The 25,459-nt window shown below is 40.2% G+C and overlaps 2 protein-coding genes across 3 annotated transcripts; both read left to right on the top strand.

Moving 5' to 3' along the window:
- The first annotated feature begins 1,454 nt into the window (after positions 1–1,454).
- Positions 1,455–4,028, top strand: snrpd3l (small nuclear ribonucleoprotein D3 polypeptide, like). Its single transcript, XM_079657861.1, has 4 exons — positions 1,455–1,606; positions 2,275–2,415; positions 3,218–3,410; positions 3,798–4,028. Exons 2-4 carry the CDS (start codon positions 2,290–2,292, stop codon positions 3,860–3,862), a joined length of 384 nt encoding a protein of 127 aa, XP_079513987.1. The 5' UTR covers positions 1,455–1,606; positions 2,275–2,289; the 3' UTR covers positions 3,863–4,028.
- Positions 4,029–4,581: 553 nt separating this feature from the next.
- On the top strand, positions 4,582–25,188 carry camkk2 (calcium/calmodulin-dependent protein kinase kinase 2). Of its 2 annotated transcripts, XM_079659539.1 has the most exons (18): positions 4,582–4,885; positions 8,244–8,287; positions 9,099–9,368; positions 10,152–10,505; positions 12,528–12,575; positions 14,285–14,338; positions 15,609–15,660; positions 15,799–15,932; positions 16,397–16,433; positions 16,667–16,688; positions 16,785–16,873; positions 18,123–18,322; positions 18,498–18,551; positions 18,630–18,703; positions 18,980–19,067; positions 19,827–19,958; positions 20,704–20,807; positions 22,740–25,188. In XM_079659539.1, exons 3-18 carry the CDS (start codon positions 9,150–9,152, stop codon positions 22,810–22,812), a joined length of 1,734 nt encoding a protein of 577 aa, XP_079515665.1. In that variant the 5' UTR covers positions 4,582–4,885; positions 8,244–8,287; positions 9,099–9,149; the 3' UTR covers positions 22,813–25,188. The 2 variants fall into 2 exon arrangements, with proteins under 2 accessions (XP_079515665.1, XP_079515664.1); XM_079659538.1 differs by lacking the exon at positions 8,244–8,287.
- The last annotated feature ends 271 nt before the right edge of the window (positions 25,189–25,459 follow it).

Here is a 25,459-nt window from a genome sequence, read left to right as displayed (position 1 = left end):
TACTTTATTGATCCCAATTTGGGAAATTGTTTTTGTTGCAGCAGCATAAAAGACAAGGCATTTTACAATAAAACAAAACTACAAATAAACAAGAATAGAAAGAAAAGAAAAAGAAAAGAAATAGAAAATATACATGTTGAAATAGAAAATATACATGTAGATATTATATATACAAATATATATATATATATATAAATATATGACATTTGGAATATGAAATATGAAATATTGAACCGATTATATATGTGTAAAATGTACAACGTGGTTTTATTCCAAGAGAAACGATGGAGCAGAGAGTTCTCTTCCAGCCAGAGGTGATTTATTGTACAGAGTTATTGCAGTGGGCAGGAATGTTTTGCTGTATCGGTCCTTGTGACAACGGAGCTGCAGCAGTCTGTTGGAGAAGGAGCTCCGTTGACTGTCCAGCTGTAGGTGGAGAGGATGGGTTGGGTTATCCAAGATGGACAACAGCCTGTTCAGTGTCCTCCTCTCCACCACAGCTTCAAAGGGGTCCAGCTTGATGCCGATGACAGACCAGCTTTCCTGATCAGTTTATTGATCCTGCTGGTGTCACTGGCTCTGATGCTGCCCCCCCCCCCCAGCAGACCGCAGCAAAGAAGAGTGCACTGGGCACAACAGACTGGTAGAAGATCTCCAGCATCTTACTGCATATGTGGAAGGATCTCAGTCTGCTCATCCTTCTTGTACACAGCGTCAGTGTTGATCCTCCAGTTCAGCCCATTGTCTAAGTGCACATTCAGAAGCAGATGATTTCCTCCAGTCCACTCTACAAAATCACCCACCAGTGCTCTGTACTCCTCCTCCAGTCCATCCCTTATACACCCTACCACTGCAGATTTATCCGAAAACTTCTGCAGGTGGCATGATTCTGAGTTGTATTGAAAGACATAGGTGTATAATGTGAACAGGAAAGGAGACAGTACAGTCCCCTGTGGGGCTCCTATACTCCCAACCACCACACCAGACAGCACAGACAGATGTGATTTTATATACTGTTTATATGGGACTTTCCAAGCAATAGCACGTTAAAGGTCAAGAAAGTATTTGTACATGTAATGTAGGCTACTGTACATAACCATGTTTTACCACACACTTAGCATACATATGTTTATATCTACACACATACCATTGTATTCATACATAAATATGGTGGGCCTACATGTTATACAGGTACAGTACAAAGTGAATGAAATGAAGGCCAAAATAACCCAAGAATGTACATAAATACACACATTAAAGCTCCAAATATTAAATATGATAACTTACTATTTCTTTTTTTTTTTTATCTTGAGTTGATTAATAACATTATCCCACCTATTGATTATTAAAGTCTAAGTGTAAAGCAATGCAAAACAAGACAGTCTCTCCTTTAGCACCTTACAAGTGCAAATCAGGATTTGAAAAGAAAAAAGCATAACAAACTAATCCCACAATGCACCGCGCAATGACACCGGAAGCAGTTTATTGACCCCGTGTTGCATTGTGGGTAGGCGGAAAAGGCTCCAAAAGCTACAAGCGCACGTTGCAGTATCGTCCAACAAGAAATAACTACGACAAAGAAATCAAATTTCAAGAAAGAAAACAGGTAAGCAACTTAACATTTAAAACAGAGTATCGTTATTGCTTGGTTTACCTAACAATAGTGTTTATCTGTGTTGTACATAATAGCTCATTCATTCAGGTAGCTAACATTGCTTCCCCACTTTGCCGAAGTGTGTTTCCATAAATAATCAACAGTTGATCTTACATTTAGAAATCAATTGCAACGTGTTTTGTTTTTATTTAATACGTCAGAAAGATATATTATTTCGGGCTAACCCCTTGTAAGATTACGTTAGCGTTGTTTAATTCATGGAGGACTAACGTTTGCTAATGTGGCTAATTTAGCTAGAAGCTAAGTATCTACTACAATAAACTGGTCATAGTTAACAACCCCGGAATGTTAGCAAGCTATCACTGCATCCTGTAATAACTTTAGGGTAGTTCACTGCAATAGTATAAGTAGTATTAGCATTTTGTAGACTGACATGGTGCTATAATGTAAACGGTAACAATGCAACATAGCGAGTGCTAATGCAAATAATGGATTCCAACAAAAACAACGGCTGGCCAAATGTATGGTTTTACAGTACACCAAATCAAGTATAAGTAAGTAATATCTGGAAGTAAAGATAGTTTTAGTAGAAGTAAAGAACAGGTTTGTGACTAATTTATGCCTTTGTAACATTTCTTCCATTTTTCTTTTTCTTCCAGGAAGATAGTTGAAATATGTCCATCGGAGTACCAATCAAAGTCCTGCATGAGGCAGAGGGACACATCGTGACCTGCGAGACCAACACGGGAGAGGTGTACAGAGGCAAGCTTATCGAGGCTGAGGACAACATGAACTGCCAGGTTGGTTCTAAAGAAGAAATGCTGAATAATAATGTAATCATAGAAAATAGTCATTCTTGCACCCCGATATCCCCAAAGTGTTATGAGGCATTTTTCTGTATTTGCTCGTTCTTGCATCGTTGGAACATTTAGATTAATAACCTACTTAATAGTATACCCACAACTCACTTTACATTGTGACCTCTAAGGCTTTAAATAATCTCATCATATATGTGATTCTTAAGTATATGCCCATAAATGTGTATATTATTGACTTACTATACAGGAAAATGTCCCTCTTGTGTGACTTTTATTATTTATTTTTATTTGTTGCCTAACAGCCTACTCGAGCTGAAATGATTTGAATTAATATAAACCATTTGGCAACAAATATATGATATATTTCTGATTATTGTAGAAGCAGAGACAGTGATGCCAATCCCGCTGAAATGATTTTCTTTATTGTGTATTACTCTAAACTAAAATATTTGAATTTTGTTCAGCAAGACACATGAAGAAGATGTGATGGCCATTTATTGCTGTTTCACAACCATATAAATATTTTCAAAAATAATGTGTTTGGAGTGTCCTAAAAGCTTGTTCCTGGACTTTTAGTTAATCCAATGTTTTCAAGCTCCAATCTGTGCAAGAGCCATGGTGCCCATCCTGCTAGCTGGAGCTTAACTGCGTGTAGTTAATCAGTCGCTCGGCGTATGCCAGCACTGCACTATTTAGCTGTAGTCTAGGTTTAAATGTATAGTTGCAATTGTGTATTTTTCATTGAAGTCTAAGGACTTGCATTTACATGTTTCTATGCCCACAGATGTCCAACATAACAGTCACTTATCGTGATGGCCGGGTGGCACAGTTGGAGCAAGTCTACATCCGTGGCAGCAAGATCCGCTTCCTGATCTTACCTGACATGTTAAAAAATGCCCCCATGCTAAAGAGCATGAAAAACAAGAACCAGGGATCCGGTGCGGGAAGGGGAAAGGCAGCTATTCTCAAAGCACAAGGTGAGGAAAAGTACCAGTACCCCCCCGACCTTTTCCAAGAATACTGGGTTTTTAGCTTACCTCATACTCGTGTCTCTTTTACAAATTTCAACAGTTTACACATTTAACCCCTTTTTTTTATGCTGCAGAACTGAATCCCTTATGTTTAAGGTCAATGTACTTGTAGATATGTATTTTATGTTGTACCGATTTGTATTAACAACTCTTGATGGGTCCACTGAGACAGCATTTTAATACAGAGATAATTAAATGCATTTTACAGTACATGAGTATATTATCCACCTCTTGCATATTTGGATTTATTCATAGATTATCTGTGCTAAATGAGTAAACCAGAGCGGTTTGTATTTGTCAGTTGTGTGTAATGTGTATTCTCTTTTTTTGCAGTGGCTGCAAGGGGCCGGGGACGTGGTGGAATGGGAAGAGGAAACATCTTCCAGAAGAGGCGATAACTGCTCCAGCTGTGTTAACATTGTTGCATTGTATAGTCTTTTGTTGTTTCAGTTTGTCTTCTTTTGATTGGAAATGTTTGGATTTTTTTTTTAGCAATCCTGTAATTTGCAGTTCATGCTTTTGTTCATTTTTTTTTTTAATGAAAATAAACATTTTTCAATTTGATCATTCTTGTCCTCTGGTTTACTCAACTACTAATTCCATGCCAACCACTTCAAAACATTTTTTACCCACACTTTGTATGGTAGATTTACTTGGTTCCAAATGAATAGTTTTCGGCATCACTTCTGCCCCAGTTGGATTTTGCCTTATATTTGAATGCCTAAAGAAATTGAATATTGATAGTGGCAATATGCACCAGTTGCACCCTGCATATCCTGAATGCAAAATTGAAAACATGTGAATGTTGCTTAAGCTAATCTTTTTTTGCTCAGGTTTGCTGGTGAAACTGTACATCTCTCCGACTGACTCTGAACATGAAGGAAACGTTATCACATGAACTGAGCCTAAATGCATCTTAGACACAATTATAGGCTATTGAAGAATCTACTGGTACTAGCTTGCTCAGTGTTTATGTATCTATATTTATTTCGATGTAAAAAATACTACAAAGCTGCTTTTAGGTTGCAAGTCTCCAAAACTCCACAAGAGGGAGCCAGTCGCCCATGAAATACTGATGGAAAGCCCCCAGGAATAATAAAGTGTTATCTATGTTGAGGTCGTGAGTTAAACAGAAGAACAAAGGGTAGCCTACACCTCCAGCGCGGTTGTGGGTCTCTATGAAGCATATTGCTGAAACTATTCACGTTAAATGACCACAGTGCCCGTTCACCAACACTTCCTCCAGAGGAAGCACGAGACCCTGTGCGCTGCGCGGGATTGGTCCATCACAACATCGGGTGTCTGCTCTCCGGCTGTCACACAGCTAGCTAGCTGTCGTGGTACAGACGCGACTTGAACCTCAGCTGAAGGAGGAGAATACACCCAACAAATCTGACTTGTTGCCTAAATAACACATTAAGGTAAGGCTTAATTGTTATATAGTATTTGCTTTGTTTTCTGTAGCGTTGTCTTGGGGCGCACTATGGATGATACTGAGTCGCACTAGCCATCCTTGACTCCTGCCCAACAACATCTGTATTTTGACAGATGAGCCAGCTGCTAGCGTTAGCTGAGCTAAAGTTAGCTTTGTGGGACCTAAGACGACGCTAACACTAATTTCATCCTGTGAATTAGTGACAACATCGATAAAACATTTTTTTTCTACCCGTGTTTATGTGTGTTCTCGGTTGTAAGTATAAGGAAGAGATTACTGCACTAGAAAAGCTAAACCGTTGTTTTTAATGGAGAGTAAACGTGAGAATATCTATAATGAGTCGCGGTCTAATTGTTGGTTTGCGTTAACGATATGCTCAAAGGGAGTTGATGTTATAACTCAAACAAATGTCATTTTCGTTGTGTGAAACTCTTTAAGAAACCAAAGTTCTATTAACATGTCTTTTATTGAAGATACTATAATATGTAGTTTCTTTTAATGTTATTTTTCAACACAGTTTTTCAGTGTTTCTTTAATTTAACTTAAAAGGACTTCAAACCTTGGACTTCAAATTACTGATTAAAATGAATGCCCCATTTTAAAGGACACAGTTCTTTGGTTAGACATATGATGACAAACTTCATATCATAGGCCTACTTGAAATTCACCATGTAATATGTCTGCTGCTGATCAAATGGACTATTCATCTGGTTTTAAAGTTCTGAACAAGAACGTGTCGGTCTTACCCTACAATGTAGATTGAAACCTATTGGAAAACACATGTCTCAGTTTTAAAAATGTAATGAGAAATGATCACCCAGAGATGATTAGATGTGTCGATTAATATAGACAGAATAATCCACTAGACTTTTGATTTTTGGAAATATTTCGGTGCGCATTTCAAAACAAAGAAAGATGTGGGTATATTTGTAGTTTTGTTGACGGCCAATTTCTGAAACTCCGTAACATTTAGCTGTGCTTGTGTGATAACACTGCAGTTAAGTTGGCCCGGGGACGCTCATCCCTTCATTTACAGGAGCTTATCTCTTGCACGGCTCCGCAGATCACTGACAGGGTTGCCCTGTTGATCTTTTAATGAAGCCGGGGATCCTCCTCTGCTCCAGATGGCCCTGTGTTGTACTTGTTTGCCTATGGGGCCATGTCTGTGTTGTTATTAATGCTGTACAAAGCCTGGACCCCCTGCAAGCTCTGATAAGTCCTCTCTCCCCCTCCCCTACTACAGCACAGATAGTGAAGGTCATATGACTTTTGTTAGGATAAAAGGTCCAGAACGGCATCTGGAGCTAGGCATTATCACTTAGATGCTGCTTATTGTAGTAAGCAGCATCTAAGTGCTTATTCTTCGGCTAACTGCTGTGATCACCAGGGATCACTGAAGTTTTTGTTATCTATAAAGAGGGTCTTTGTCAGAACAATATAGATTCTGGAGGCTTCACTGTTACAGACTACCAAGTTCAGAGGCTTCTTTTTATAGTCGTGAGGAGGGTTTATATATTTTAAATGTTCTGCTGAAGGCATGGATACATTTTAAGCTTGTGTCCAGCCCCCCAACCCACTCATTTTTAAAGTTAGGTGTTCGGTAAACATGACTTGTGAGTGAGTTGCGTCTAAGTTATGTTTCTCAGCTCCAAGCTAAAGGATTGTCATGATTGTTAGCCGGACAGTAGTTTGACATTTAGTAACTCATTTCTTAAATAGTGGCTGTTGACATTCAAACATGTTTGGAAACTCAGCTGGCATCACTTCTCCTTTTGTTGAAGTCTCATGATACAGCAAATCCTGCTGGACATTAAACCACCAATGACATAATAACCCGCCGTCTGAGGGACCCTAAGGAAGGATTTCCTATCAAAACCATGTTGGGCGGAGAATGGAAATGTAGTGATTCTGTGTTGACAGTTATAAAATAGCATGAGGGAGCAACCATTTCCTTTCACCAATATAGAAACTACACAAAAACCTCTTGAAGGCAAACTGCCCTGAATGAGAGCATACAATTGTTCTGAAATCAAAGTAGGTCAAACTCGGTAAGTTCTCTCTTTTCTGTGGAAATAAAAAAGAATACTGTAACTGGTGCACTGCCGGTTTCGTCCAGTCTATATTTTTCGCTAGTCCATTGAGGCCAAGTCCACTTATCAGAGCACATATCTTTTCTTTATGGCACTGATACTGTATGTTATAGGTCTAACTTGATTTAAAGATATCGTTTTTTTCTGGTGCTTGAATGTAGGATCGTATAAAATGTATGGTTAAGTCAGGAACTTTCAGAGGTCATGCAGGGCAAATATCTTGGACAGATTTTTTCTGATGAGAACATTAGGTCCCTAATACAGACACAAGCAACACTCCTAACTTGTAGACTTTGTGTTTGTCCTGCCAGAATAATTGTCTGAAAACGATTTGAATGAAATGTCCTTTTTGCAGCTAAAGACACAGTGCAGTCGGGAAGACAAGAGAGTATGTTCCAGTATGAAACCGTTATGCCTAATATGAGTCTCTTTGTGAATGTGCTGCCATTCTTTCTTCCTTTTTGTGAGTTTGCATTACTATATATAGGCTGGCAGTGGAGGTAGTGAGGCCACCTGGAGTGGGTGTCTCTTCCCACACACGGTCCTCTTTCTGAACTTGGCTGGAGCTCCCATTGTCTTGTTTTCCTCATGGCTTCCCTCTCTTTTCCTGTGTCTGTGAGATGTACTTAGCTCCCACACACTGACAAACCACAATCCTGTCAAAACCATGCTGGAAGCCAAGAGATCTGTCTTTCTCTTTCTATCCGTCCTTTTCCTTCTCTCTCCATCCTTCCCACAGATAATGAGCAGATAATAAGCTGAGTGGACTTGGAGAGATGGAAATGGCAGAAGAAAGGCTTTGGTTGGATGCTGCATACATCAAATACTTTGTTGTATAAGTGACATTAAAAGCATTGCTGTTATAGACGCGTCAAATCTGTCCACTTAGAGCTGATGTTTGTGGTACTAGACATGTAATCATGAATTAATTAGCACCTCACAGAATGTGTGGGGGAAAAAAATCAAAGGTTTCATACGGTTAGAACTGCATCTCCTTATGTTTCACAGCTAGTGGATATTAACTCCAATGATATTTCCCCTCACCCTTTCATTACACCCGCAACTTGATCCGTGGTAGCCCTTCAAACACTGTGCTCCAGCTGTGAAAGCGTGAGTTACACATATTCTATAATACTTGGTCTAAGGAAAACTAGCAGCCCTGGTTTTCGTGGATACAGATATACAGATGCCCTCTTTTGTCCACCTGGACCCCCACTTCTCATTTGCTTTCAATTTGTTCTTGCATGGCCACAGGGGAAAGCAGAGGGAAATTCACTGCGGGCGTTGCAACGCTAAAGGTAAATATAGCTAGACGAGCTTTTTGTAAACTGATATTTGTTTTTTTACTCTTGCCACTGTTTGTTGAGGATGCCGTGAAAGTTGAATGAAATATTGGTGCTGGTTAAATATTGTCTTGGGCTCCCTCCCTCTAACCTAGGTCATGCAGCATGAGCACATTTTGTAAAAAAAATCCCAAATCAAAGTAGAGACCTCATCTCAAAGTTAACGTTTCCTACAGTATGCTCTGTCAGCAGACAAGGTGTGTATCGTAAGCGTCTGCACTCCATTTGAGTATCAGTGACATTGGAGCTGGCTTTGGTTGTGTGCAGCTAAATATGTGGACGTGTGGAGAGCAAATGAGGCCGATTGATTGGACCAGATGCAACCTCTGAAACCATCGGCTATTGTCTGACAATAACATCGCTTTTTAAAGGCTTAAAATGTGCTTGTCAACTGGCTACTTGTGAAACAATCCAGTCAAAGATACACTGGGATTGGAGGGTTCTGTGCATTGAGTCGTGAGTCAAGAGAGAAGGACATAGGTGTTATATCTTTGCTTTTGTTATTGTATTTCTATAGTGTGATTATATATTACAGTTTTGACAAAAAGTGAGTTGTATACTTTGTTCAGGGTAGCGATTTAAGACGGACACTGTCCAAATAAAGCAGATTGTACTCATTCTGTCCCTTTTTTGTTTTCTTTTGTCCCAGCACTATTTGCCTTGCCACCTGTTAAAAGTGCTGTAGATGTCCAGAAGGCCAACAGTTGTTCTCCATATGTTTTTATTATTATGTAATTTGCTCATGTGTCACTGATTCCCCCCCCAGGCTCCCATCTGATGGAGCAGTGGTTGTCTGTCTTTGCTAAGAAGAGGCACCATGTTCCCTTGTCACGTGACGCCCTGGCCCACCGCTGAGCCCCCGGCCTCCTGCGGTCATGCGCCCCAATCACAGGCCTCAAAACCTCTGCCTGATCTGCTGTGCAGCTGTCCCGCTCCACCTTTGAACACCCACTCCGAAACGCCCTCCCCAGACCCCATGGAGTCCCTCATCGTGGTCACAGAATACGAACCCAGCAGACCGCCCGGAGAAGAGGAGGTAAGATCAAACACACACGATATGTACCAGGGGTGTCATTTGGAATGTGGGTTTCTACTTAATGAAGCGTTGACATATGATGATACATGGCCATACATGTTATTTACCACACCCCATTTCAGATGTATCATATATAAGTGATAGAAACAGACAAATGCAACATATTGACCATCATACTGTATAATACTCATATGCTAAAAGGAACATTTTGGGTCTTTTCACACTGAGAGAAAACATACACATGTTGAGAGGAAACTGCATTTAAATAAAAAAAAACACCCATACGAACAAATTCCAAACTTCATTGCATCACATCAAAAGGTGTTCATCTGTGGAATAACTGTAATGATGAGATGAAATACTGTGCAACTTTACCTAAACTAAAACTATTATTTACAATCCAAATCCTGAATGGTTATGAGCAGGACCTGCGAAGTGATGCTGCTTGCTATTGTCGTTGTAAAAGTTGTTTATTTTTTTTACAAATAAATGATTTGTTTAAAACAATGAATCCAATATCACGGAGGCCGATGAGCTAAACTTTGATTTTCATGAAGAATGTGCGTTAGAGGGGGTAGGACCAGAACAGTTTTTAAGCTTCTTCTTGCCCCTTTTGAACATGACAGAAACTATTTGACAGTTATATTTTTGTATACCTTGAACTTTTTTAAAATTTTGATTCTCTTTGTTATAATTATTATTGTTTTTTTTGCTTCTAACATGTTCAATAAATTGACAAATAAAAAAAGAATACAACAATGATTTGTATGTATCATATCTCAGGTAGAAGACATGGACAGTTCGGAGACGCCCGAGCCTGCGTCCTCTGTGGCGGCTTCGTTCCGGGCTTCGTTCCGGACCCCGTCCTGCGACCTGCTGTCCCACACGGTGGTCCGGTCGGAGGCTCTGCTGCCCGGGAGCCAAGAGCAGAGGGGGAGGTTAAGCCTGTCGGACAGAAAGCTATCTCTGCAGGAGCGCTCGCATACAGCATCGTCACCCTGCAGCTCACCGGGTCTCAACGGGCGCCATATTTACCCGTCTTTACCCTACTCTCCCATCACGTCGCCTCACTCCTCTCCACGCCTGCCTCGCCGGCCCACAGTGGAGTCCCACAGCGTTTCCATCACAGACCTCCAGGTAGGGTCAAGCCTACGGGCTAACACAAATCCAGTGTTATGGATTTTTAACTCTGATATTGCTACTTGAAGACATTTCAAAACCATCAAAGTCAATAGTTTGGTGTAGTGTATTTGTAGGCAGATCCTGAAGTTAGAATTGCAAGAGTTTTCTTTAATAAAAGCCAACTGGATTTTCTGTAGAACTTGAATATATTGCAGCAAATAAATCCTGTAGGAAACACACATTTATGATATTTACACACATTGTGTTCAGCAGGTTAATCTCCACATGCTGACACCACTTTAATAATAGTTAAAATGTAAATGCATTGGCCAGAAGTAAGAAGCTAACGTTATGCTATAAACGATCTTCATGACAGTCAGTCGCATTAGTTCACCTCACAAACACTAAGCTAAAAGCGGACTTGAGCGCGTGAGGATCTTTAGTCACATCTTGAAAGCCTGTCAAAAAAAAACAGACCTTTATTTTAGGCGTAAAACCACATTAAATAAAACAAGATGAGGGAACCATTTAGTGCTAAATGATAACTAATTTCCTGGTTTTGGACACATTCCTTCACCACTCTAAACTGTTAACAGAAAATATTGTATATTTACAGTTATTTCACTGGTTGACCTTAATATGTTGATGAACAAATCCCAAGAAATTAGCCAAAATGATGCTACAGCCTGCCAGTGTAATAATAATTGGGATTATATAATTTATACTCCTGCACCATCTGAACAGTGTACTCCCTTAAGGACTACATTGCATAAGGTCCTACTCATGCATTCTCAAACTAACTCGTTTTTACACAAAGCCAGGCTTGTGCTCCTATTGAACATCTGTTAGTTCTCAAAACACCAGCTTCATACTCATCTGAAAGTAAGCAGACCTACATGTGCATTTGTTTTAAAAGCAGCAGCACACTGATAACGAGTGGATGCAAAGGTAAGGTCTTCCTGTCTTGGTAGGTCATAGCTGAGATTCACGTAGATGCAGAAACCCGTGAATGTAAGTAGAATCCCTCTTAGTGCTCTGCAGAGGGGGGACTGTGTTATAGTTAGAACATGATTGCATGTATAAAAGCAGGTTTACACATGCAAGGAATTTGCTTTTGTGTACACCAATACAAAAACACTAAACAGGAATGTTGTAAAAATCATCAAATATAGAACTCTTTTCAAAACAATTAAGAAAAACTCTTATACAATTTAAAATTAATAAAATGTATCTAGTTATACAACAAATAAGAATATGACAAGTTACACTTGTAACAAAATAAAATATGCAGTATATCATAATTTAAAGTGCAAAGTTTCATTAGGTGAAATTATTTAAAAATATGTTTAAATAATCCTCTTATGGTGTTTAATTATTGTTTTGTAAATGACCTTACTGTGAGTAAAGGGTCATATGATGATTTAAGTCATTGTTATTTCTCTAAATGTATGTATTCACATCAAAAAAAAATCTTGGCACTCAATTAACCAACAATGGTTCATTGACCAACAATGACATCAATTACTCTTACAAATAAATATATTTCAATAAAAGGCTGGTTAGTAGGTGTATCTCCAGGTGTTTGTATGACTCATTCTCTGTGGGCTGATTGGAGTTTGTTCTCAGCACTGAATGTGTTTAATCACCCTTTGTCTTAAATCCACACTTTTTATTTGATGACACCTGCCTAGTTTCCCCTGAAGATTACTGGAACACTGTGATAGCTGGGTAACACATCCTACCTGTCAAGTCTCAAACATGGATTTGTGGAGATTTTAAAGACAGGGACTGCTTTAAAGCTGACAAGCACAGAACACGTGTCGCCAGATTTAGAAAAATACACTTAGAAATAGTGATGTGCGAAACGCTGCACTTTCGAATTTGTTGAGGTAAAACATTTAATGTTATGGAAGGAAAATGTAATGGGGAAAGCAGATTTTCGAAGATTGCTTCTGATATATTTCTCGACATCTAAAATGTGTGATTTCATCTGAACAGAAACCGTTTTTGTCGTCCTCTCTTCTTTCTCTCTTCAAGGACTGCGTTCAACTCAACCAGTACAAGCTGAAAGATGAGATTGGAAAGGTACAACTCAACTGATTGCTCCCTTTCACCGACTCTCCCATTTTCTCTCTCCCTCCCGCCTACTGCATGTCTGTCAAGTAGCGCGTATCATCGAGGACACGCGGTAACAGCCTCTGCTCTCCGCTCTCTTCCGGCTGTCCTCATTTCCCAAACTCTGAGTAGACTCCCAGGCCATGGGAGAGTTTGGGCGAGAGGCTGCTGGTATAAATAGCGCTCTCTAAGGGTCGTGCAAGGCTTAGCTCGGTATGTGTGTGTGCACGACTTACATTGTGGGTTTCATGAGACACAATGTGCACGGCTGATGTGAATTTCTGCATGAGGGCAGACATGTTAATGTGTGTGGTTCGGCTGAGACAAATAGAGCCCTTCAAGACGGTTGTTATCAGATCGTCTCGGGGGCTCTGCCTCTCCGTTCTGCCCCCGCCTCTCTTATCTCTTGTTTGTTTTTTGGGCATGAATGTATGCACACAGGCTGCTAATTGGGCCTAGTTTTTATCCTGTATTTCCTGAGTGTGTGGGCAGAAGAGCTTGATAGCATAAACCAGATCCAGGTTCCTTAATTAGCCTGAAATCAAAAGAAAGAGAGAGGGAGAGATGATTTGAATTGCTCTGTTCTCACTCTGAAGCAGCTGGTACTCTTTCAGTGTACACTGTCGACCCACGCAGGGCCGTCCTTCCCTACAGGCTGATCATGCAGACTGCGTGGGGCCTCACCTTGCGGAGGGGGCCTCACCTTGCGGATGGGGCCTCACCTTGCGGAGGGGGCCTCACCTTGCGGAGGCGGCCTCAACTGAGCCGAAAATGCGGCGTACCTATGCGCTTATGCGGCGCAATTAGTGTCGCATAAGTTCGCGAAACAGAGGGCCTCATCGTATCACTTTGCATGGGGCCTCTTGTTGGCCGGGGACGGCCCTGGACCCACACACTTCCCCCGTTTGTATATATTAGGGGGCGGCCACCATTGGCAGGCGGCACCGTAACCAGTGGCACACTAGGAATAAGTGGAATAAGTGTGCAAAATATTTAAATCTTATTTTCGGATCCTGAACGAGACCGCCCCCAGAGCGCGTCTCCCCGTTACCTGCAGAAGGAAGCCATGCACGCAAGGCAGCCCCGCTCTCTTTAACTCCAGGTGACTTTCTGCCGATTTCCTCCGTGGTGCAGTGCTGATCGTTTCACCACGGAGGAAAGCACTTCACAAATTGCAGTACCCATAAGGAGCTGTACAAATGCCACAGTCTTTCCATGGCTGTGTCTTTAGTTGAAAGCCCAGTGGCGATCTGCTCATCTCACATCGAAATAACATGCTACACATGTGTGGCCATGTGTGCTCTGGAGAATCACAGAACAGATGATCGTCCTTGTTATTAAGCCGTTCAACCAATTATTTAAATGTGTTTGTTAAATTTGGCATCATGTAAGTTGCGCAGGTCCACACACTGCTTCCCCGCAGCGAGGCTCCCCCCGCCCTCCCGTTGATAATTCACGATCGTCGGCACGCTGATAAAATATATATTTTTTAATGGGACTTCATATCAAAAAGGTTGCCGACCCCTGGTATATATGTGTGTGTATTGTGTGTATCTATATGTATTAAGATTGCTTTGCACTTAGTGTGATGTGTCTGTATTTCACATTAAAAATGGCAGCTGCTCAGCCTCATTCTCACATTTTTTGTTCCTTTTTTTTAAAACGTATTCCTGTTCCAGGGCTCCTATGGTGTTGTAAAGCTGGCCTACAATGAGGATGACAACACATACTATGTGAGTCCTTCACACACACAAACACACACACACACACACACACACACACACACACACACACACACACACACACACACACACACACACACACACACACACACACACACACACACACACACACACACACACACACACACACATACAGATGTTATTTCTTCCCCATCTATTAACATTCTCTCCATTTCTCTCATTCCTAATCACTTGTCACACAGACAGAGATATAGCTCATAATGATCAAATCCCCTCGTCACATTAACTGGTGTCATTTCATGTGAGTCCTCCACGTGTGAACATGTTAATTGTGCCTGGCTGCGTGCTGCAATAACAGATTTTCTGTCTGCTGTTCATATGTATTGCTGCAGTTCTCATTAAGCTGCATGATGTTGACAGGCAATGACATGAGGATTATTTTAATATTCCTCCCAAGTGTCAAAGCCCACAAGTGATTATATCATTGCCATAGTAACTGAGGGGGGTCGAGGCTTATAACCCCGGAACACGGAAATGATCGAGCCGAACAATGTAGCTGTCACACAATAAATGTGTAGAAGCAACCTTTTAATGTGTGCCTATTTTCTAACTTGTCCAATTTAATAGTTTTTCAAATGAAAAACTGAGAAATGCTGTGTAATTTAGCCACTTAACTCTTTTGAATTAGAAATGTAGGAGTCCTGTCAGAAACTGAGCAAAATGCATAGTTTCTTTAGGCCTGAAATGTGTTTGCCATGCATGTGTTGCGTATGTCCTTTTATTGTTTACTGATATGTTCTATGAGACAAAATGTTGCTTTTGCTGAAGTAAGCTAATGACACCTAGAAGTCCATCATTTTGAATGATATACTATTTTTAAGTACATACATATTGCCTCAAGTATATTGTATGAATTAAACCTTATGGTATGATGTCAAGCTTAAAAACACACTTTTTCGGTAGATGTACATTTCAGAAGTATTTCTAAAAGAAGGATTAATGAGGCAGGTTTGCATTTCACTCATTTATCACCTTGATGCTTCTCAGCTTAGCTTTTAAGCCGATGATGCTTTCAAGTGTTAGCACTCCCGAAACGAACACAAAGGATGTTCAAGGTGAGGAGAGAAACGTAGAGGCGCTGCTGAGATATGTAGGTGTGTGAGTGGGTGCTCTGTCAGATGTCTTACTCTGTCTCTTTGTCTGCCTTTCTGTTCATATTTGCTTTGAATCTCCTGCCCACTTGGCTCTCCCACCCCCCTCTGACTCTACTCTTATCCTCCACTCCATCTCCCTCCCGTAGGCGATGAAGGTGTTGTCCAAGAAGAGGCTGATGAGGCAGGCAGGTTTCCCACGTAAGTCCGGAGCCAGGGGCAGATGGCTTAAACAGCAGAGAGCACAGTCTCTGTTAATGCTTCAGTGGTACATGAACACAGCGCGTTAATACTTAAACCCTGTCTGTCCTCCTTTCCTGTCTCTCTCTCCTCTGTCAGGGAGACCTCCGCCTCGTGGAGCCAAAGCAGACCCTGAAGGCCCCCCTCAGCTCAAAGGACCCCTGGAGCGGGTCTATCAAGAGATTGCCATCCTGAAAAAGCTAGACCATTCCAATGTGGTGAAGCTAGTAGAGGTAGGGGCTGTTAAAAACATTCCTGAATTGTGGATCACAATATCCAACTTGTTCTAATCCATAGTGGCTTCATTTCAGGAAGACGGTTATATACGTATAAGTATTATAAAGGTTACAAATAATTCAAGCGTGATATTGAAGTGACAAAACAATTAGAGCTACTCAAGTTCAAACTGTATGCAGTAAAACAGTCTTTTAAATTAAGCCTTTCTCTGTGAAGCACAACAAAGGTATTTTGCCAACTCTCTAGTCGAACAATTTGGAGAGATGCCTCAGCAGAGTGTCACAGAAAGAAGGAAAAATAGGGATCAAAACAACAATCAGTTTTTTAAGATTTAATTTAAGCATACATGTATCTGAGAGCATCACGTACAACAAAACTGTATGAGCTAGCATACGGAAAAATGATCCATTTGTGTGTGTGTGTTTACGCTTATTTCCATGTCTCTGTCCTTTGTGGCCAGGTTTTGGATGACCCCAGCGAGGACCATCTGTACATGGGTATGTTGTGGCCAGAGAGTTAGCACACACACACACACACACACACACACACACACACACACACACACACACACACACACACACACACACACACACACACACACACACACACACACACACACACACACACACACACACACTGTATTTGAAACCAACTGTAAAAGATATTTTTGGCAGTTTGTTTATGTCTTTGAAAAGCTTTCATCACTAACTCATCTGTGTTTCTGTCACAGTGTTTGAGCTGGTCAAGCAAGGGTAAGCTAAGCCTCTTTATGAAAATGATTGTGTCACTGGACTGAGCTGAATCTCATTAGTTATGATTGCTAATTGTGTGTTCGTTTATGTATTCAGGGCTGTCATGGAGGTGCCCACGGATAAGCCTTTCAGCGAGGACCAGTCACGCTTCTACTTCCAAGATCTACTCCGGGGAATCGAGTATCGTGAGTCTTTCCAAAACATCCGTTATTGTTCAATCTGTGACTGCATGGTAGAGCAATAATAATGGGGGGGGGGGGGGGCGGGTGATTAGGGCTGTTCATCCCTTTCAGAGTTGTTATGCATCCAGAAACATTTTAATTCAATTCTGCTACAGCTGCTGTTTAATTATTGTCTTCTCAGATGCTGCTTTATTTTTATTAGGCAGTTGAAATGAAATGTATCAAGGAAACTCAGTACTTTTTAAATTGACCAACCTTTATTCTGAAAATGTGCTTGAATCTTAACACCTTAACCTTTGTGAAAGAAAAAATGAAAAATACTGATGATTACAGTAGCAATTTATGTTGCAAAAGTAGCCTAATACACGATAATATCCCAAAATGAGCTTTTGTATCTAGACCTGCGTGAGTGCTGCACTTCTTCCACGCCACTTACACAAATCCTTTGCCTGTGCTGTTCTTGACTCAAGCCACCCACAAGGCTCATTTCACCGCAGCTCAGTGGCTCTTAATGTATTTCAGCACAGCAGAAAAGCTTTTGCAAAATGTGTCGTCTAGGAGACTAACACTGAGAGGAGGAGATGCAAGGCTCTGCAGCAGGGACACTGAAACTCAATTATTTCTTATTATAATGAAACACAACTGAACAAGGCTAAGTGGTTAGTTTGATAAATACATTTTATTCTCTTTAATTGCCCATATGGTAATCCAACTTCCTGACTAAGTGCACTTCCAGAGATTTCTCCACAAGCCATTTTTCATTTTACACCCCAAGCCAACAACTGATGTGTTTACAATAACAAATATGAAAAGTACTGTTCTCTCCTTACATTTTTGATACTTTTTTGTTAATTTCTTTATTATTAGTTTTTTTAAACATGCAAAAATAAACAGAAAAGATACCGTATTTAGCGATTAGCTAATTTCCCTCTGCTGTCCATGGATCGGTACACACATAACAATCAACAGCCGCTAAATATGATATTAATACAAACAAAACTAAAATCCAGAGCCTGGATCAACATAAACATACCAGCACATTTATACATAGAATACACCTCTATTAGATACAATTGATTTCAATAAGAAAAACTGGAATTACAGGCAAATAATGTTGAGAAGACTGATTGCTCAATACCCAATTCCTTGCAATATGATAAAAAGATGAATAGTCTTTGCATGCCCGAAGCAGGATTCCTCAAATGGGATATTGTTGCGGTTAAATGTGTCTGTAACGTTTCCTTTCCAACAGTACATTACCAGAGGATCATCCACAGAGACGTGAAACCCTCCAACCTGTTGGTGGGAGAAGACGGACACATCAAGATCGCAGACTTCGGAGTCAGTAACCAGTTTGAGGGCGCTGATGCTCTGCTGACCAGCACCGTGGGAACGCCCGCCTTCCTCGCCCCCGAAGCGCTCTCTGAGACCAGGAAGAACTTCTCTGGAAAGGTGGAGGAACATTTGACTAACTAGTGCCCTCTGGGGATGATCTGAAGAAATGCACACATCCTTGTTTTTTTTGATCATTTCGTGAAGTTTTCATTAAGTGTTGTATTTCAACTATCTTACACTGAGGAAACTATTTCTTAACATAACATTGGTATCATGTTTTTTTTACATCTAGGCTTTGGATGTTTGGGCCATGGGAGTGACGCTTTACTGCTTCATCTATGGAGTGGTGAGTGTGTGCTTTGGTCAAATGGCTTTTTGGGCTGTTGTTCAAGAGTTAATCAGCTGATCCTTCTTTCATTCACAGTGCCCTTTTATGGACGAGCGCATCGTGAGTCTTCATCAGAAAATCAAGACTCAACCTGTGGAGTTACCTGAAAAGTGGGTGAAAAGTTTAAGATTCATTCTAATAAATGAACATGAAAAATAAAGGTTATTATAATTAATAATTTTTTTTTACAAGATGCTTCATAGCTCAACATAAAACTTTATTTTGTGATGTTTAACTAGGATACAAAGAATATATCAGTTCCTTGGCTGGTAAAAAACAAGGAACCTCTGGTTTATTTGATTAAATTGCAGTCTTTTAATTCACAAAAATATGATTTAAATGTACACGACATAATCTGAAGGTTAAATTTCTGTCTACCTCAACAGTGCTGACATCTCAGATGATCTGAAAGATTTGTTGCTGAAAATGCTGGACAAGAATCCAGAGACCAGAATATCAATTCCTCAAATTAAGGTAAACACTCGTTCCTGTAAACTGCTATTTTACATTATATTGCATTCAAGCACATTTACATTATAGAGGGCTGGAAACTACCTGTAGCAGATATTCAAATGGAGAATCACTGTATGTGTTAATGGGTTTAATTATAAGAGACCAGTGCCTCTTACTTGGTTTGGTTTTGCACATTAACATGTCATAACAATGATTCCCTCTGGAACTCCCTTCCACAACACATCAGAGACTGCACCGACCCCCCCACTTTCAAAACACTGACCAAAACACACCTCTTCAGACTGGCTTTTAATTTTTGAATTATGCTCTGTTGCTGTTTTAATATTTATTTATTTTTTATTTCTATTCTTTATTCTATTTTATCATGTTTTATCAAACTACTGTAAAGCGTCTTTGAGCACCTGGAAAAGCGCTTTGAAATAAAATGTATTATTATTATTATTATTATTATTCCTTAGTTACATTTGCTTTGGTGTAAAACAAACCTCTTGTAGTTGGAGAAAAGATGTCCCCTAATGTGGAAGTGAAATTTGTGTCGGCTTCAGATCCCTGGAAATGCAGTCGTAAGATCATTTTGTATGTTCATTTAATTCTACATTATTGAAATCTCTCAATAACAATAACATGTTTCCGGCATAGCTTGACTTGAAGTCACTTTGGTAGCATGTGTTTCGATGTTCCTCCGTTCAAAGATTCTATGTTTGGAATCATAAAGTAATACATAACGTACGCCATTGTTCTCCTCATGCTTGTGTCCAGGTGCACCCGTGGGTGACGAGGCACGGAGCTGAGCCTCTTCCTCCGGAGGACGACAACTGTAGTATGCTGATCGAGGTGACGGAGGAGGAGGTGGAGAATTCCGTGAAACACATCCCCAGCCTGGCCACAGTGGTGAGGAGACTCATCAATGAACAACACAGAACACACTTCTGCTACCTGGAGAGACACAACAAACATCTTAACTGAGAAAGAGTGCTTTTCAAGGGCTTTTTTTTATGTATTCTCTTTTTGCAGTTACATTTCAACAGCACCACTACACCTCTGTCTGCCACCTACTTGTTTGCCCTCTTTGCACTCTTTTAGAGCGGATGTATGACTCACTTAGTTGCTCTAAATTATTTGTATTAGTTGCGGCCAAATGCTGCAAAATACATAAACATTTGAGGTGGACCTAACATCTTCAGGCTTGGAGTTTTGCTAGAAGAAAACTTTAGTAACTGGAGCTCTTTGAATGTGAATTGAATATAATACTTGACTTTGGCCTCTTGTAATAAACAGTATATATATCATATAAATGCTATAATAAATGCTATTACAGCCTGAGTGGAAATGTATGCTCATTATGAAGTTTAAAAACAAACAATATTCCGGTTAGAATAACTCCAGGACCAGGGGATCTTTTTTTACTTAACATTTCTTAGCATATTTATTCAAATCAGTTCAAGGCTTTATTGATATTTGCACATTAACAACAGTGTAGATATGGCAATGAAAAACTTAGCTCACAGGCTCCTCCAACAGATCAACATATATATATAGGACATAGAACAAATAAAAGCGACGAAATAGTGCAAGTAAATACAAATAATAGCATGGTTTTCTGATGGGTGTGTTATTGTTGACTTTTCTGTTCCAGATCATGGTGAGGACCATGCTGAGGAGGCGCTCCTTTGGGAACCCCTTTGACTGGGCCCGTAAAGAGGACCGCAGCAGCCTGGGTGCTCCGGGGCCAACGCTCACGTAAGGATTGTTTTGCAGTCATATAAAGAGTAAATAGCTTGTGCTATCACTAGCATAATCTCATTTAGAGCTGCTGGGTCCTCTTGTACTGTGATATTAAAGCGAGCTAATGTTTGTCAAGTATCCTGTTATTACGTCTCTCCCCCCCCCCCCCTCCTGGCCTGCAGGAAAGGCAGAGCAGGCAATGTGAGATACTGCTACATTCATTGTAACCAAACAAGGTAAATAACCTCAGGAGAACGCTGCCTGCTGTAGTGCTGCAGATAGTTTACTTTAAGATCCCCGGCATGATATAAGCAGCTGTATTTCTCAATATGGCTTTGATGGCCAAATGCTCCAGTTTGTAAACTAGCCTGTGCTCGTTACGGTGTCTGGAGAAGCCATGTTTGGGAAAGGTTGCGCTGTTTTTTAGAGCCAGTAGTATCTGTATTATGATTTGCTTTATATTTTATTTCCGATGAAGCTTTGGGTGAAGCTGTGGTGCAGAAAATCCCATTTAACTTTATAACAAATTAAAGTAAATACATTTATTTTTTCAGTTAGAGCTTTATTAGACTACAGTGTTTTGCGGAATTATGCATACAAAAATTGGGCTGGTAGCAAAACAATGGACTGCCATGGACGGGTGCCGCAGCAACACGTAAATATTTGAGCCACCAAAAATAAATACCCATCTTAAACAATTATTATCAGTTTAAGCGTGTTTAGGAACATTTTTCATATTCCACAATTTCACCTAGCCATTGGACAGCCCATTCAGATGGAGACACACAGACACAGATGCTGCCGGTTTACCGTTTCCTTGATGTTTGCTTGTGTTATTGTTTGACTTTGGTGATTCAAAACTTGCCCTTTAAACGCAACAAACAACAACACAAACAAAAAATACAGTCATAGGTGTGGAAGAGCAGGAAAACTCTGTGTTCTGTGATGTACAATGACTGTTTTTATCAATGAAGCCTAGTGCTTTGAGAATATACCATAATGGCTTCAGTTTCCTCTATGGCTGCCTCTTGTCAAGGTAAAGCTGTGAAACTATACTAAATATATTGTGCACTTGAACAACAGATATTGGTTTTTCAGGAACACCTTTTTGAGGTGCCTTAAATACGTTGTATAATAAATAAAGATGTTCTTTTTCATAAAGCCCTCTCCACCCTTATCCAAAGGAGCTGTAAACTAATAGCTGTTGTGTCTCTCCTCGACATAAATGATTCACTTCTTAGAACATCCCCCCTCGTTTTTTCCCCTTTTCTTTATTTTCTTCAGTTTCCCCTTGTGTCTGATGTGTAAACTTGCCCAACAGCGTTTCCTCAGTGCTCGCTGCCTCGCATTATGTAACAATTAAACGTTTGGCTTCAGTTCCTTAAAGTGGACCTATCATGCTATATTTGAATAATATATTGTAGGGCCATACCTATAAAAACATGTCTGTGAAGTTTTTTTTTCAAAATACTAAACAGACCATGCATTTTAGCCATGCCTCATTTCGCTCTATTCCAGCCCTGTCTTCACAAGGGCTGATTCCGTGGCAAATGAGCTGCAGCTGACCACGCCCCCCTGCAAAGGAGGGGGGCGGGGCACGAGCGTCATGTTACCATGCTGTTACCATGCCACGCAACCTCTCATTCCCCTGATTGGTGGAGAGTTGCCCATATGGGCGGAGCACCCCGTTTCTGACGTCAGAACAATTTCAAATCTGGATCAGTCTGTATCAGATCCGTTGCAGCCCCGTTTTTAGAGATTTGGGTATGGAGGAAAGAGAGAGGGTTGTGTTTTCTGACACACCGGGGACACATATTCACGTATAAAAGACGTACAAAAGTGCATTTTGCATGATAGGTCCCCTTTAACGTAGCTTACCTAACTAGCTATTTTGTCCGTTCCTTCGGTGCTGTGCTTTAAATGCTGTGTCTCTGGTGTGTTTCTTAGGAAACAGGAGAGTGGCGACGGCATGAGGACGTTGGAGCTGCCCTACGTGGGAGAGGACGAGGCTCTCTCCTGATGCAGAGGCTTCCTCACGCGCCGTGTTATCTTCCTGCCTGCAAACACACCCCTTTACTCACAGTTTTATACTGGCAGCTCACACTTGTGTACATTTCCTGAAAGATGGACGTACGGCGGGCGCAGAAAAAAAAAGAAGTTAAGGATCTATGAACAATTTTAAAGATTTCCTCTCCTCTTAAAAAGGCTCAGTTTGCAGGTTGTGGGTTGGATTGTTCCATGAGAGCATCCTCTTCATCATTTATTGCCTGACCCACTCTGCCCCTCTTCATCCCTCATGCGTATATAGTCCCAGCATGCTTTGTCTCAGGCTTCAACTGTACAGAGTTTTCCTTGTAGTCTAGCCACTTGTGTTCTCCTTGTCTTTACTCGACAATTCTTTCAGGTATACAGGGCACGGGAACAGGCGATGGTGATGGGTGTTATGAGGAAGGATGGTTGTCTTCATCCTCACCTCGACTTCCTCTGTAGGAGAGCAGGTTGTCTTGACGATGATTGTCTGGTTCTCTCTGCTTCAGAGGAGCCGGGCGCAGTTTTGTAACATATTTAAAAGTGAAGAATCTATACGGTTTTCCCAAAATGAAAAAAGGGGAGTGAAGAAATGTTTACTTCATTGAATGCATGTGTTTACGTTCCCAATGCAAACACCCTATAAGCTACTGTATGATACATTTGCACGCTCATACTTGTTTGACGCAATTTTCACCGTCTCTTTATGAATTTACTACAATCAATAGAAAGCTTTAAAATAGTTGATATATAGTGTTTTGTGAGCATAGAAGATAATTAGATCATTTCTTTGCAAAGCAAGTTCTTTTAGTAAAGCTTTTGATATGATTTTAGGTGTTTGCTGTATATTTTTTAAAGTGATAGAGTTACAACAAATTGAGTAAGGATGGTACTGATTTACCAAATGCACATGAGGAAAAAAACGAATGTGTTGGTAGAAACAATCTGTCTGCAATGGTTCAAATGTGTTTGTTTTTTACTTTTCCAGTTATATGGTTGTGTGTTGTTATGCTGAGTTTCAACTGTGTCATGTATTTGTTCCACTTCCTACGGTGGATGTTTTCTAATGTAGTTAAAACTGAAAATCATAACTATTGAACCTCAAGTTGAAATTGTGAATTACTGGTGTTTTTTTCAAAACTGCACATTTTCAGGACACCAAAAAAAGTCAAATTATGTCTACCTTTGTAAAGTAGAGTACAGTAAAGAAAAACGAACCTTTAAACTACTTTTGTTCTTAGAGCTGGCCACTAATGTACGTCTTGAGTAGGAGGCATAGTGCAGCTGCAGGCTCTTTGTACAAATCTATGCATGATGTAGAAAAAAAACAGTCATCTTTAATCAAGGCCGCCCTGCAAATATTTCAAATGAATTGTAAATTACTTTTGAATTGATGTTTTACTTTTAGAAGATCCCAAAGCAGTAAAAAATTTTTTTCACCTTTCCCCCCCCCTTTGTTTTCTAAAATACATTAGTGTAAATGTAGATAAAGCATCTCCAACATAGAATATTGATACAATATTAAATATAACATGTAATGCTTCCACATTTCAATTATTCAGCACTCTTGTGTTGAATGTATGAGAAAGGGACTGTGATTATTTGTACTCACTACCTGCATGTCGCTCTCGACTGTCAGTTTTCTAAGACTAGCACTATGCATACGATGTGGCTGGATGTGACTGATTCTAATTGGTTTTGTTTACCCATGTATTTCCAAAATGATGCAATTAGGTTGTGCTCCTTACAGTAAAGTGCTCCAAATCCATTTTCTCTGTACTTAATGATAACTTAACTTAATGATATTGCTCAATAATGATAGCCAATTATGTTTCGATGCCCTTTAGTAAGACAGGTAGCTGCTGCAGGCATGCCTCAATTTGTGTTATACTTTAAAATGTCACCTCATTTAAACATTCACAGACATTTTACATTCTGAATGAGTTGCTTTTGTTGTACAAGATGAATTGAACTTCCCCTTTTGAAAGTAGTTTTGCCCTTCATGAGCATCAAGAATAAACCGATGAACAGTTTGGGTCTGACTGGTGCAAGCCACAGAAAAGCTGTAAGATTAAACATTTTATATATAATATTTGAACTTGTTGTTGGTTTTAAATTCCCTTTTTTGTCAGAGGGCCAGGCTAAGTGATTTACCTTTATTAATCACATGGCTTTGCATTCTGTAGTGTACATTTATTTGAGCTTTGGGGGTGCTTCTCCCCTAAAATGCATGCCAACATACTGAACACATACCACTGTATTGTCATAGCATGAGAGGTCCTTGATAAAACATGAACGAGACCTTTAAACTAATTATTCTATACACACTGTATCTTGTTCATCTTTGAATAAAATATTATTGCCTTTCTGATGTTTTTGAGCTTTGTATCAACAGTTCCTGAAATACACCACTAGTGTGTGCTGTGTACCATAATATTTCACAGGCTGTAGGATACTCCTGAGAGCCTGAATATCACACTGTGCTCCTTCCCTGTATATTACAATAGAACACATGTGCCATAGTTTGCTTTAAATTGAATGCATTTTAACTTCTGCTGGATTCATACTGTACACATTAAATGGGCCATTTGTTGCATGACAGCTCGTTTTTTTAAGGAGGACACCTGCATTTAAATGTA

The sequence above is a fragment of the Notothenia rossii genome, assembly GCF_949606895.1.
Source record: "Notothenia rossii genome assembly, chromosome: 11".
Lineage (NCBI taxonomy): Eukaryota > Metazoa > Chordata > Actinopteri > Perciformes > Nototheniidae > Notothenia > Notothenia rossii.
The sequence above is the reverse complement of the archived record's forward strand: the minus strand, read 5'-3'. Positions and strand labels throughout refer to the sequence as shown.

Bases quoted from the DNA above. Each gene is read 5' to 3' on its own strand.
- snrpd3l (XM_079657861.1), top strand. From the start codon at position 2,290: ATGTCCATCGGAGTACCAATCAAAGTCCTGCATGAGGCAGAGGGACAC. The intron at 2,416-3,217 runs GTTGGTTCTAAA...CTATGCCCACAG, and splicing joins AGGACAACATGAACTGCCAG to ATGTCCAACATAACAGTCAC. The intron at 3,411-3,797 runs GTGAGGAAAAGT...CTTTTTTTGCAG, and splicing joins AGCTATTCTCAAAGCACAAG to TGGCTGCAAGGGGCCGGGGA.
- camkk2 (XM_079659538.1), top strand. From the start codon at position 9,150: ATGTTCCCTTGTCACGTGACGCCCTGGCCCACCGCTGAGCCCCCGGCC. The intron at 14,339-15,608 runs GTGAGTCCTTCA...TCCCTCCCGTAG, and splicing joins AGGATGACAACACATACTAT to GCGATGAAGGTGTTGTCCAA. The intron at 15,933-16,396 runs GTAGGGGCTGTT...CTTTGTGGCCAG, and splicing joins ATGTGGTGAAGCTAGTAGAG to GTTTTGGATGACCCCAGCGA.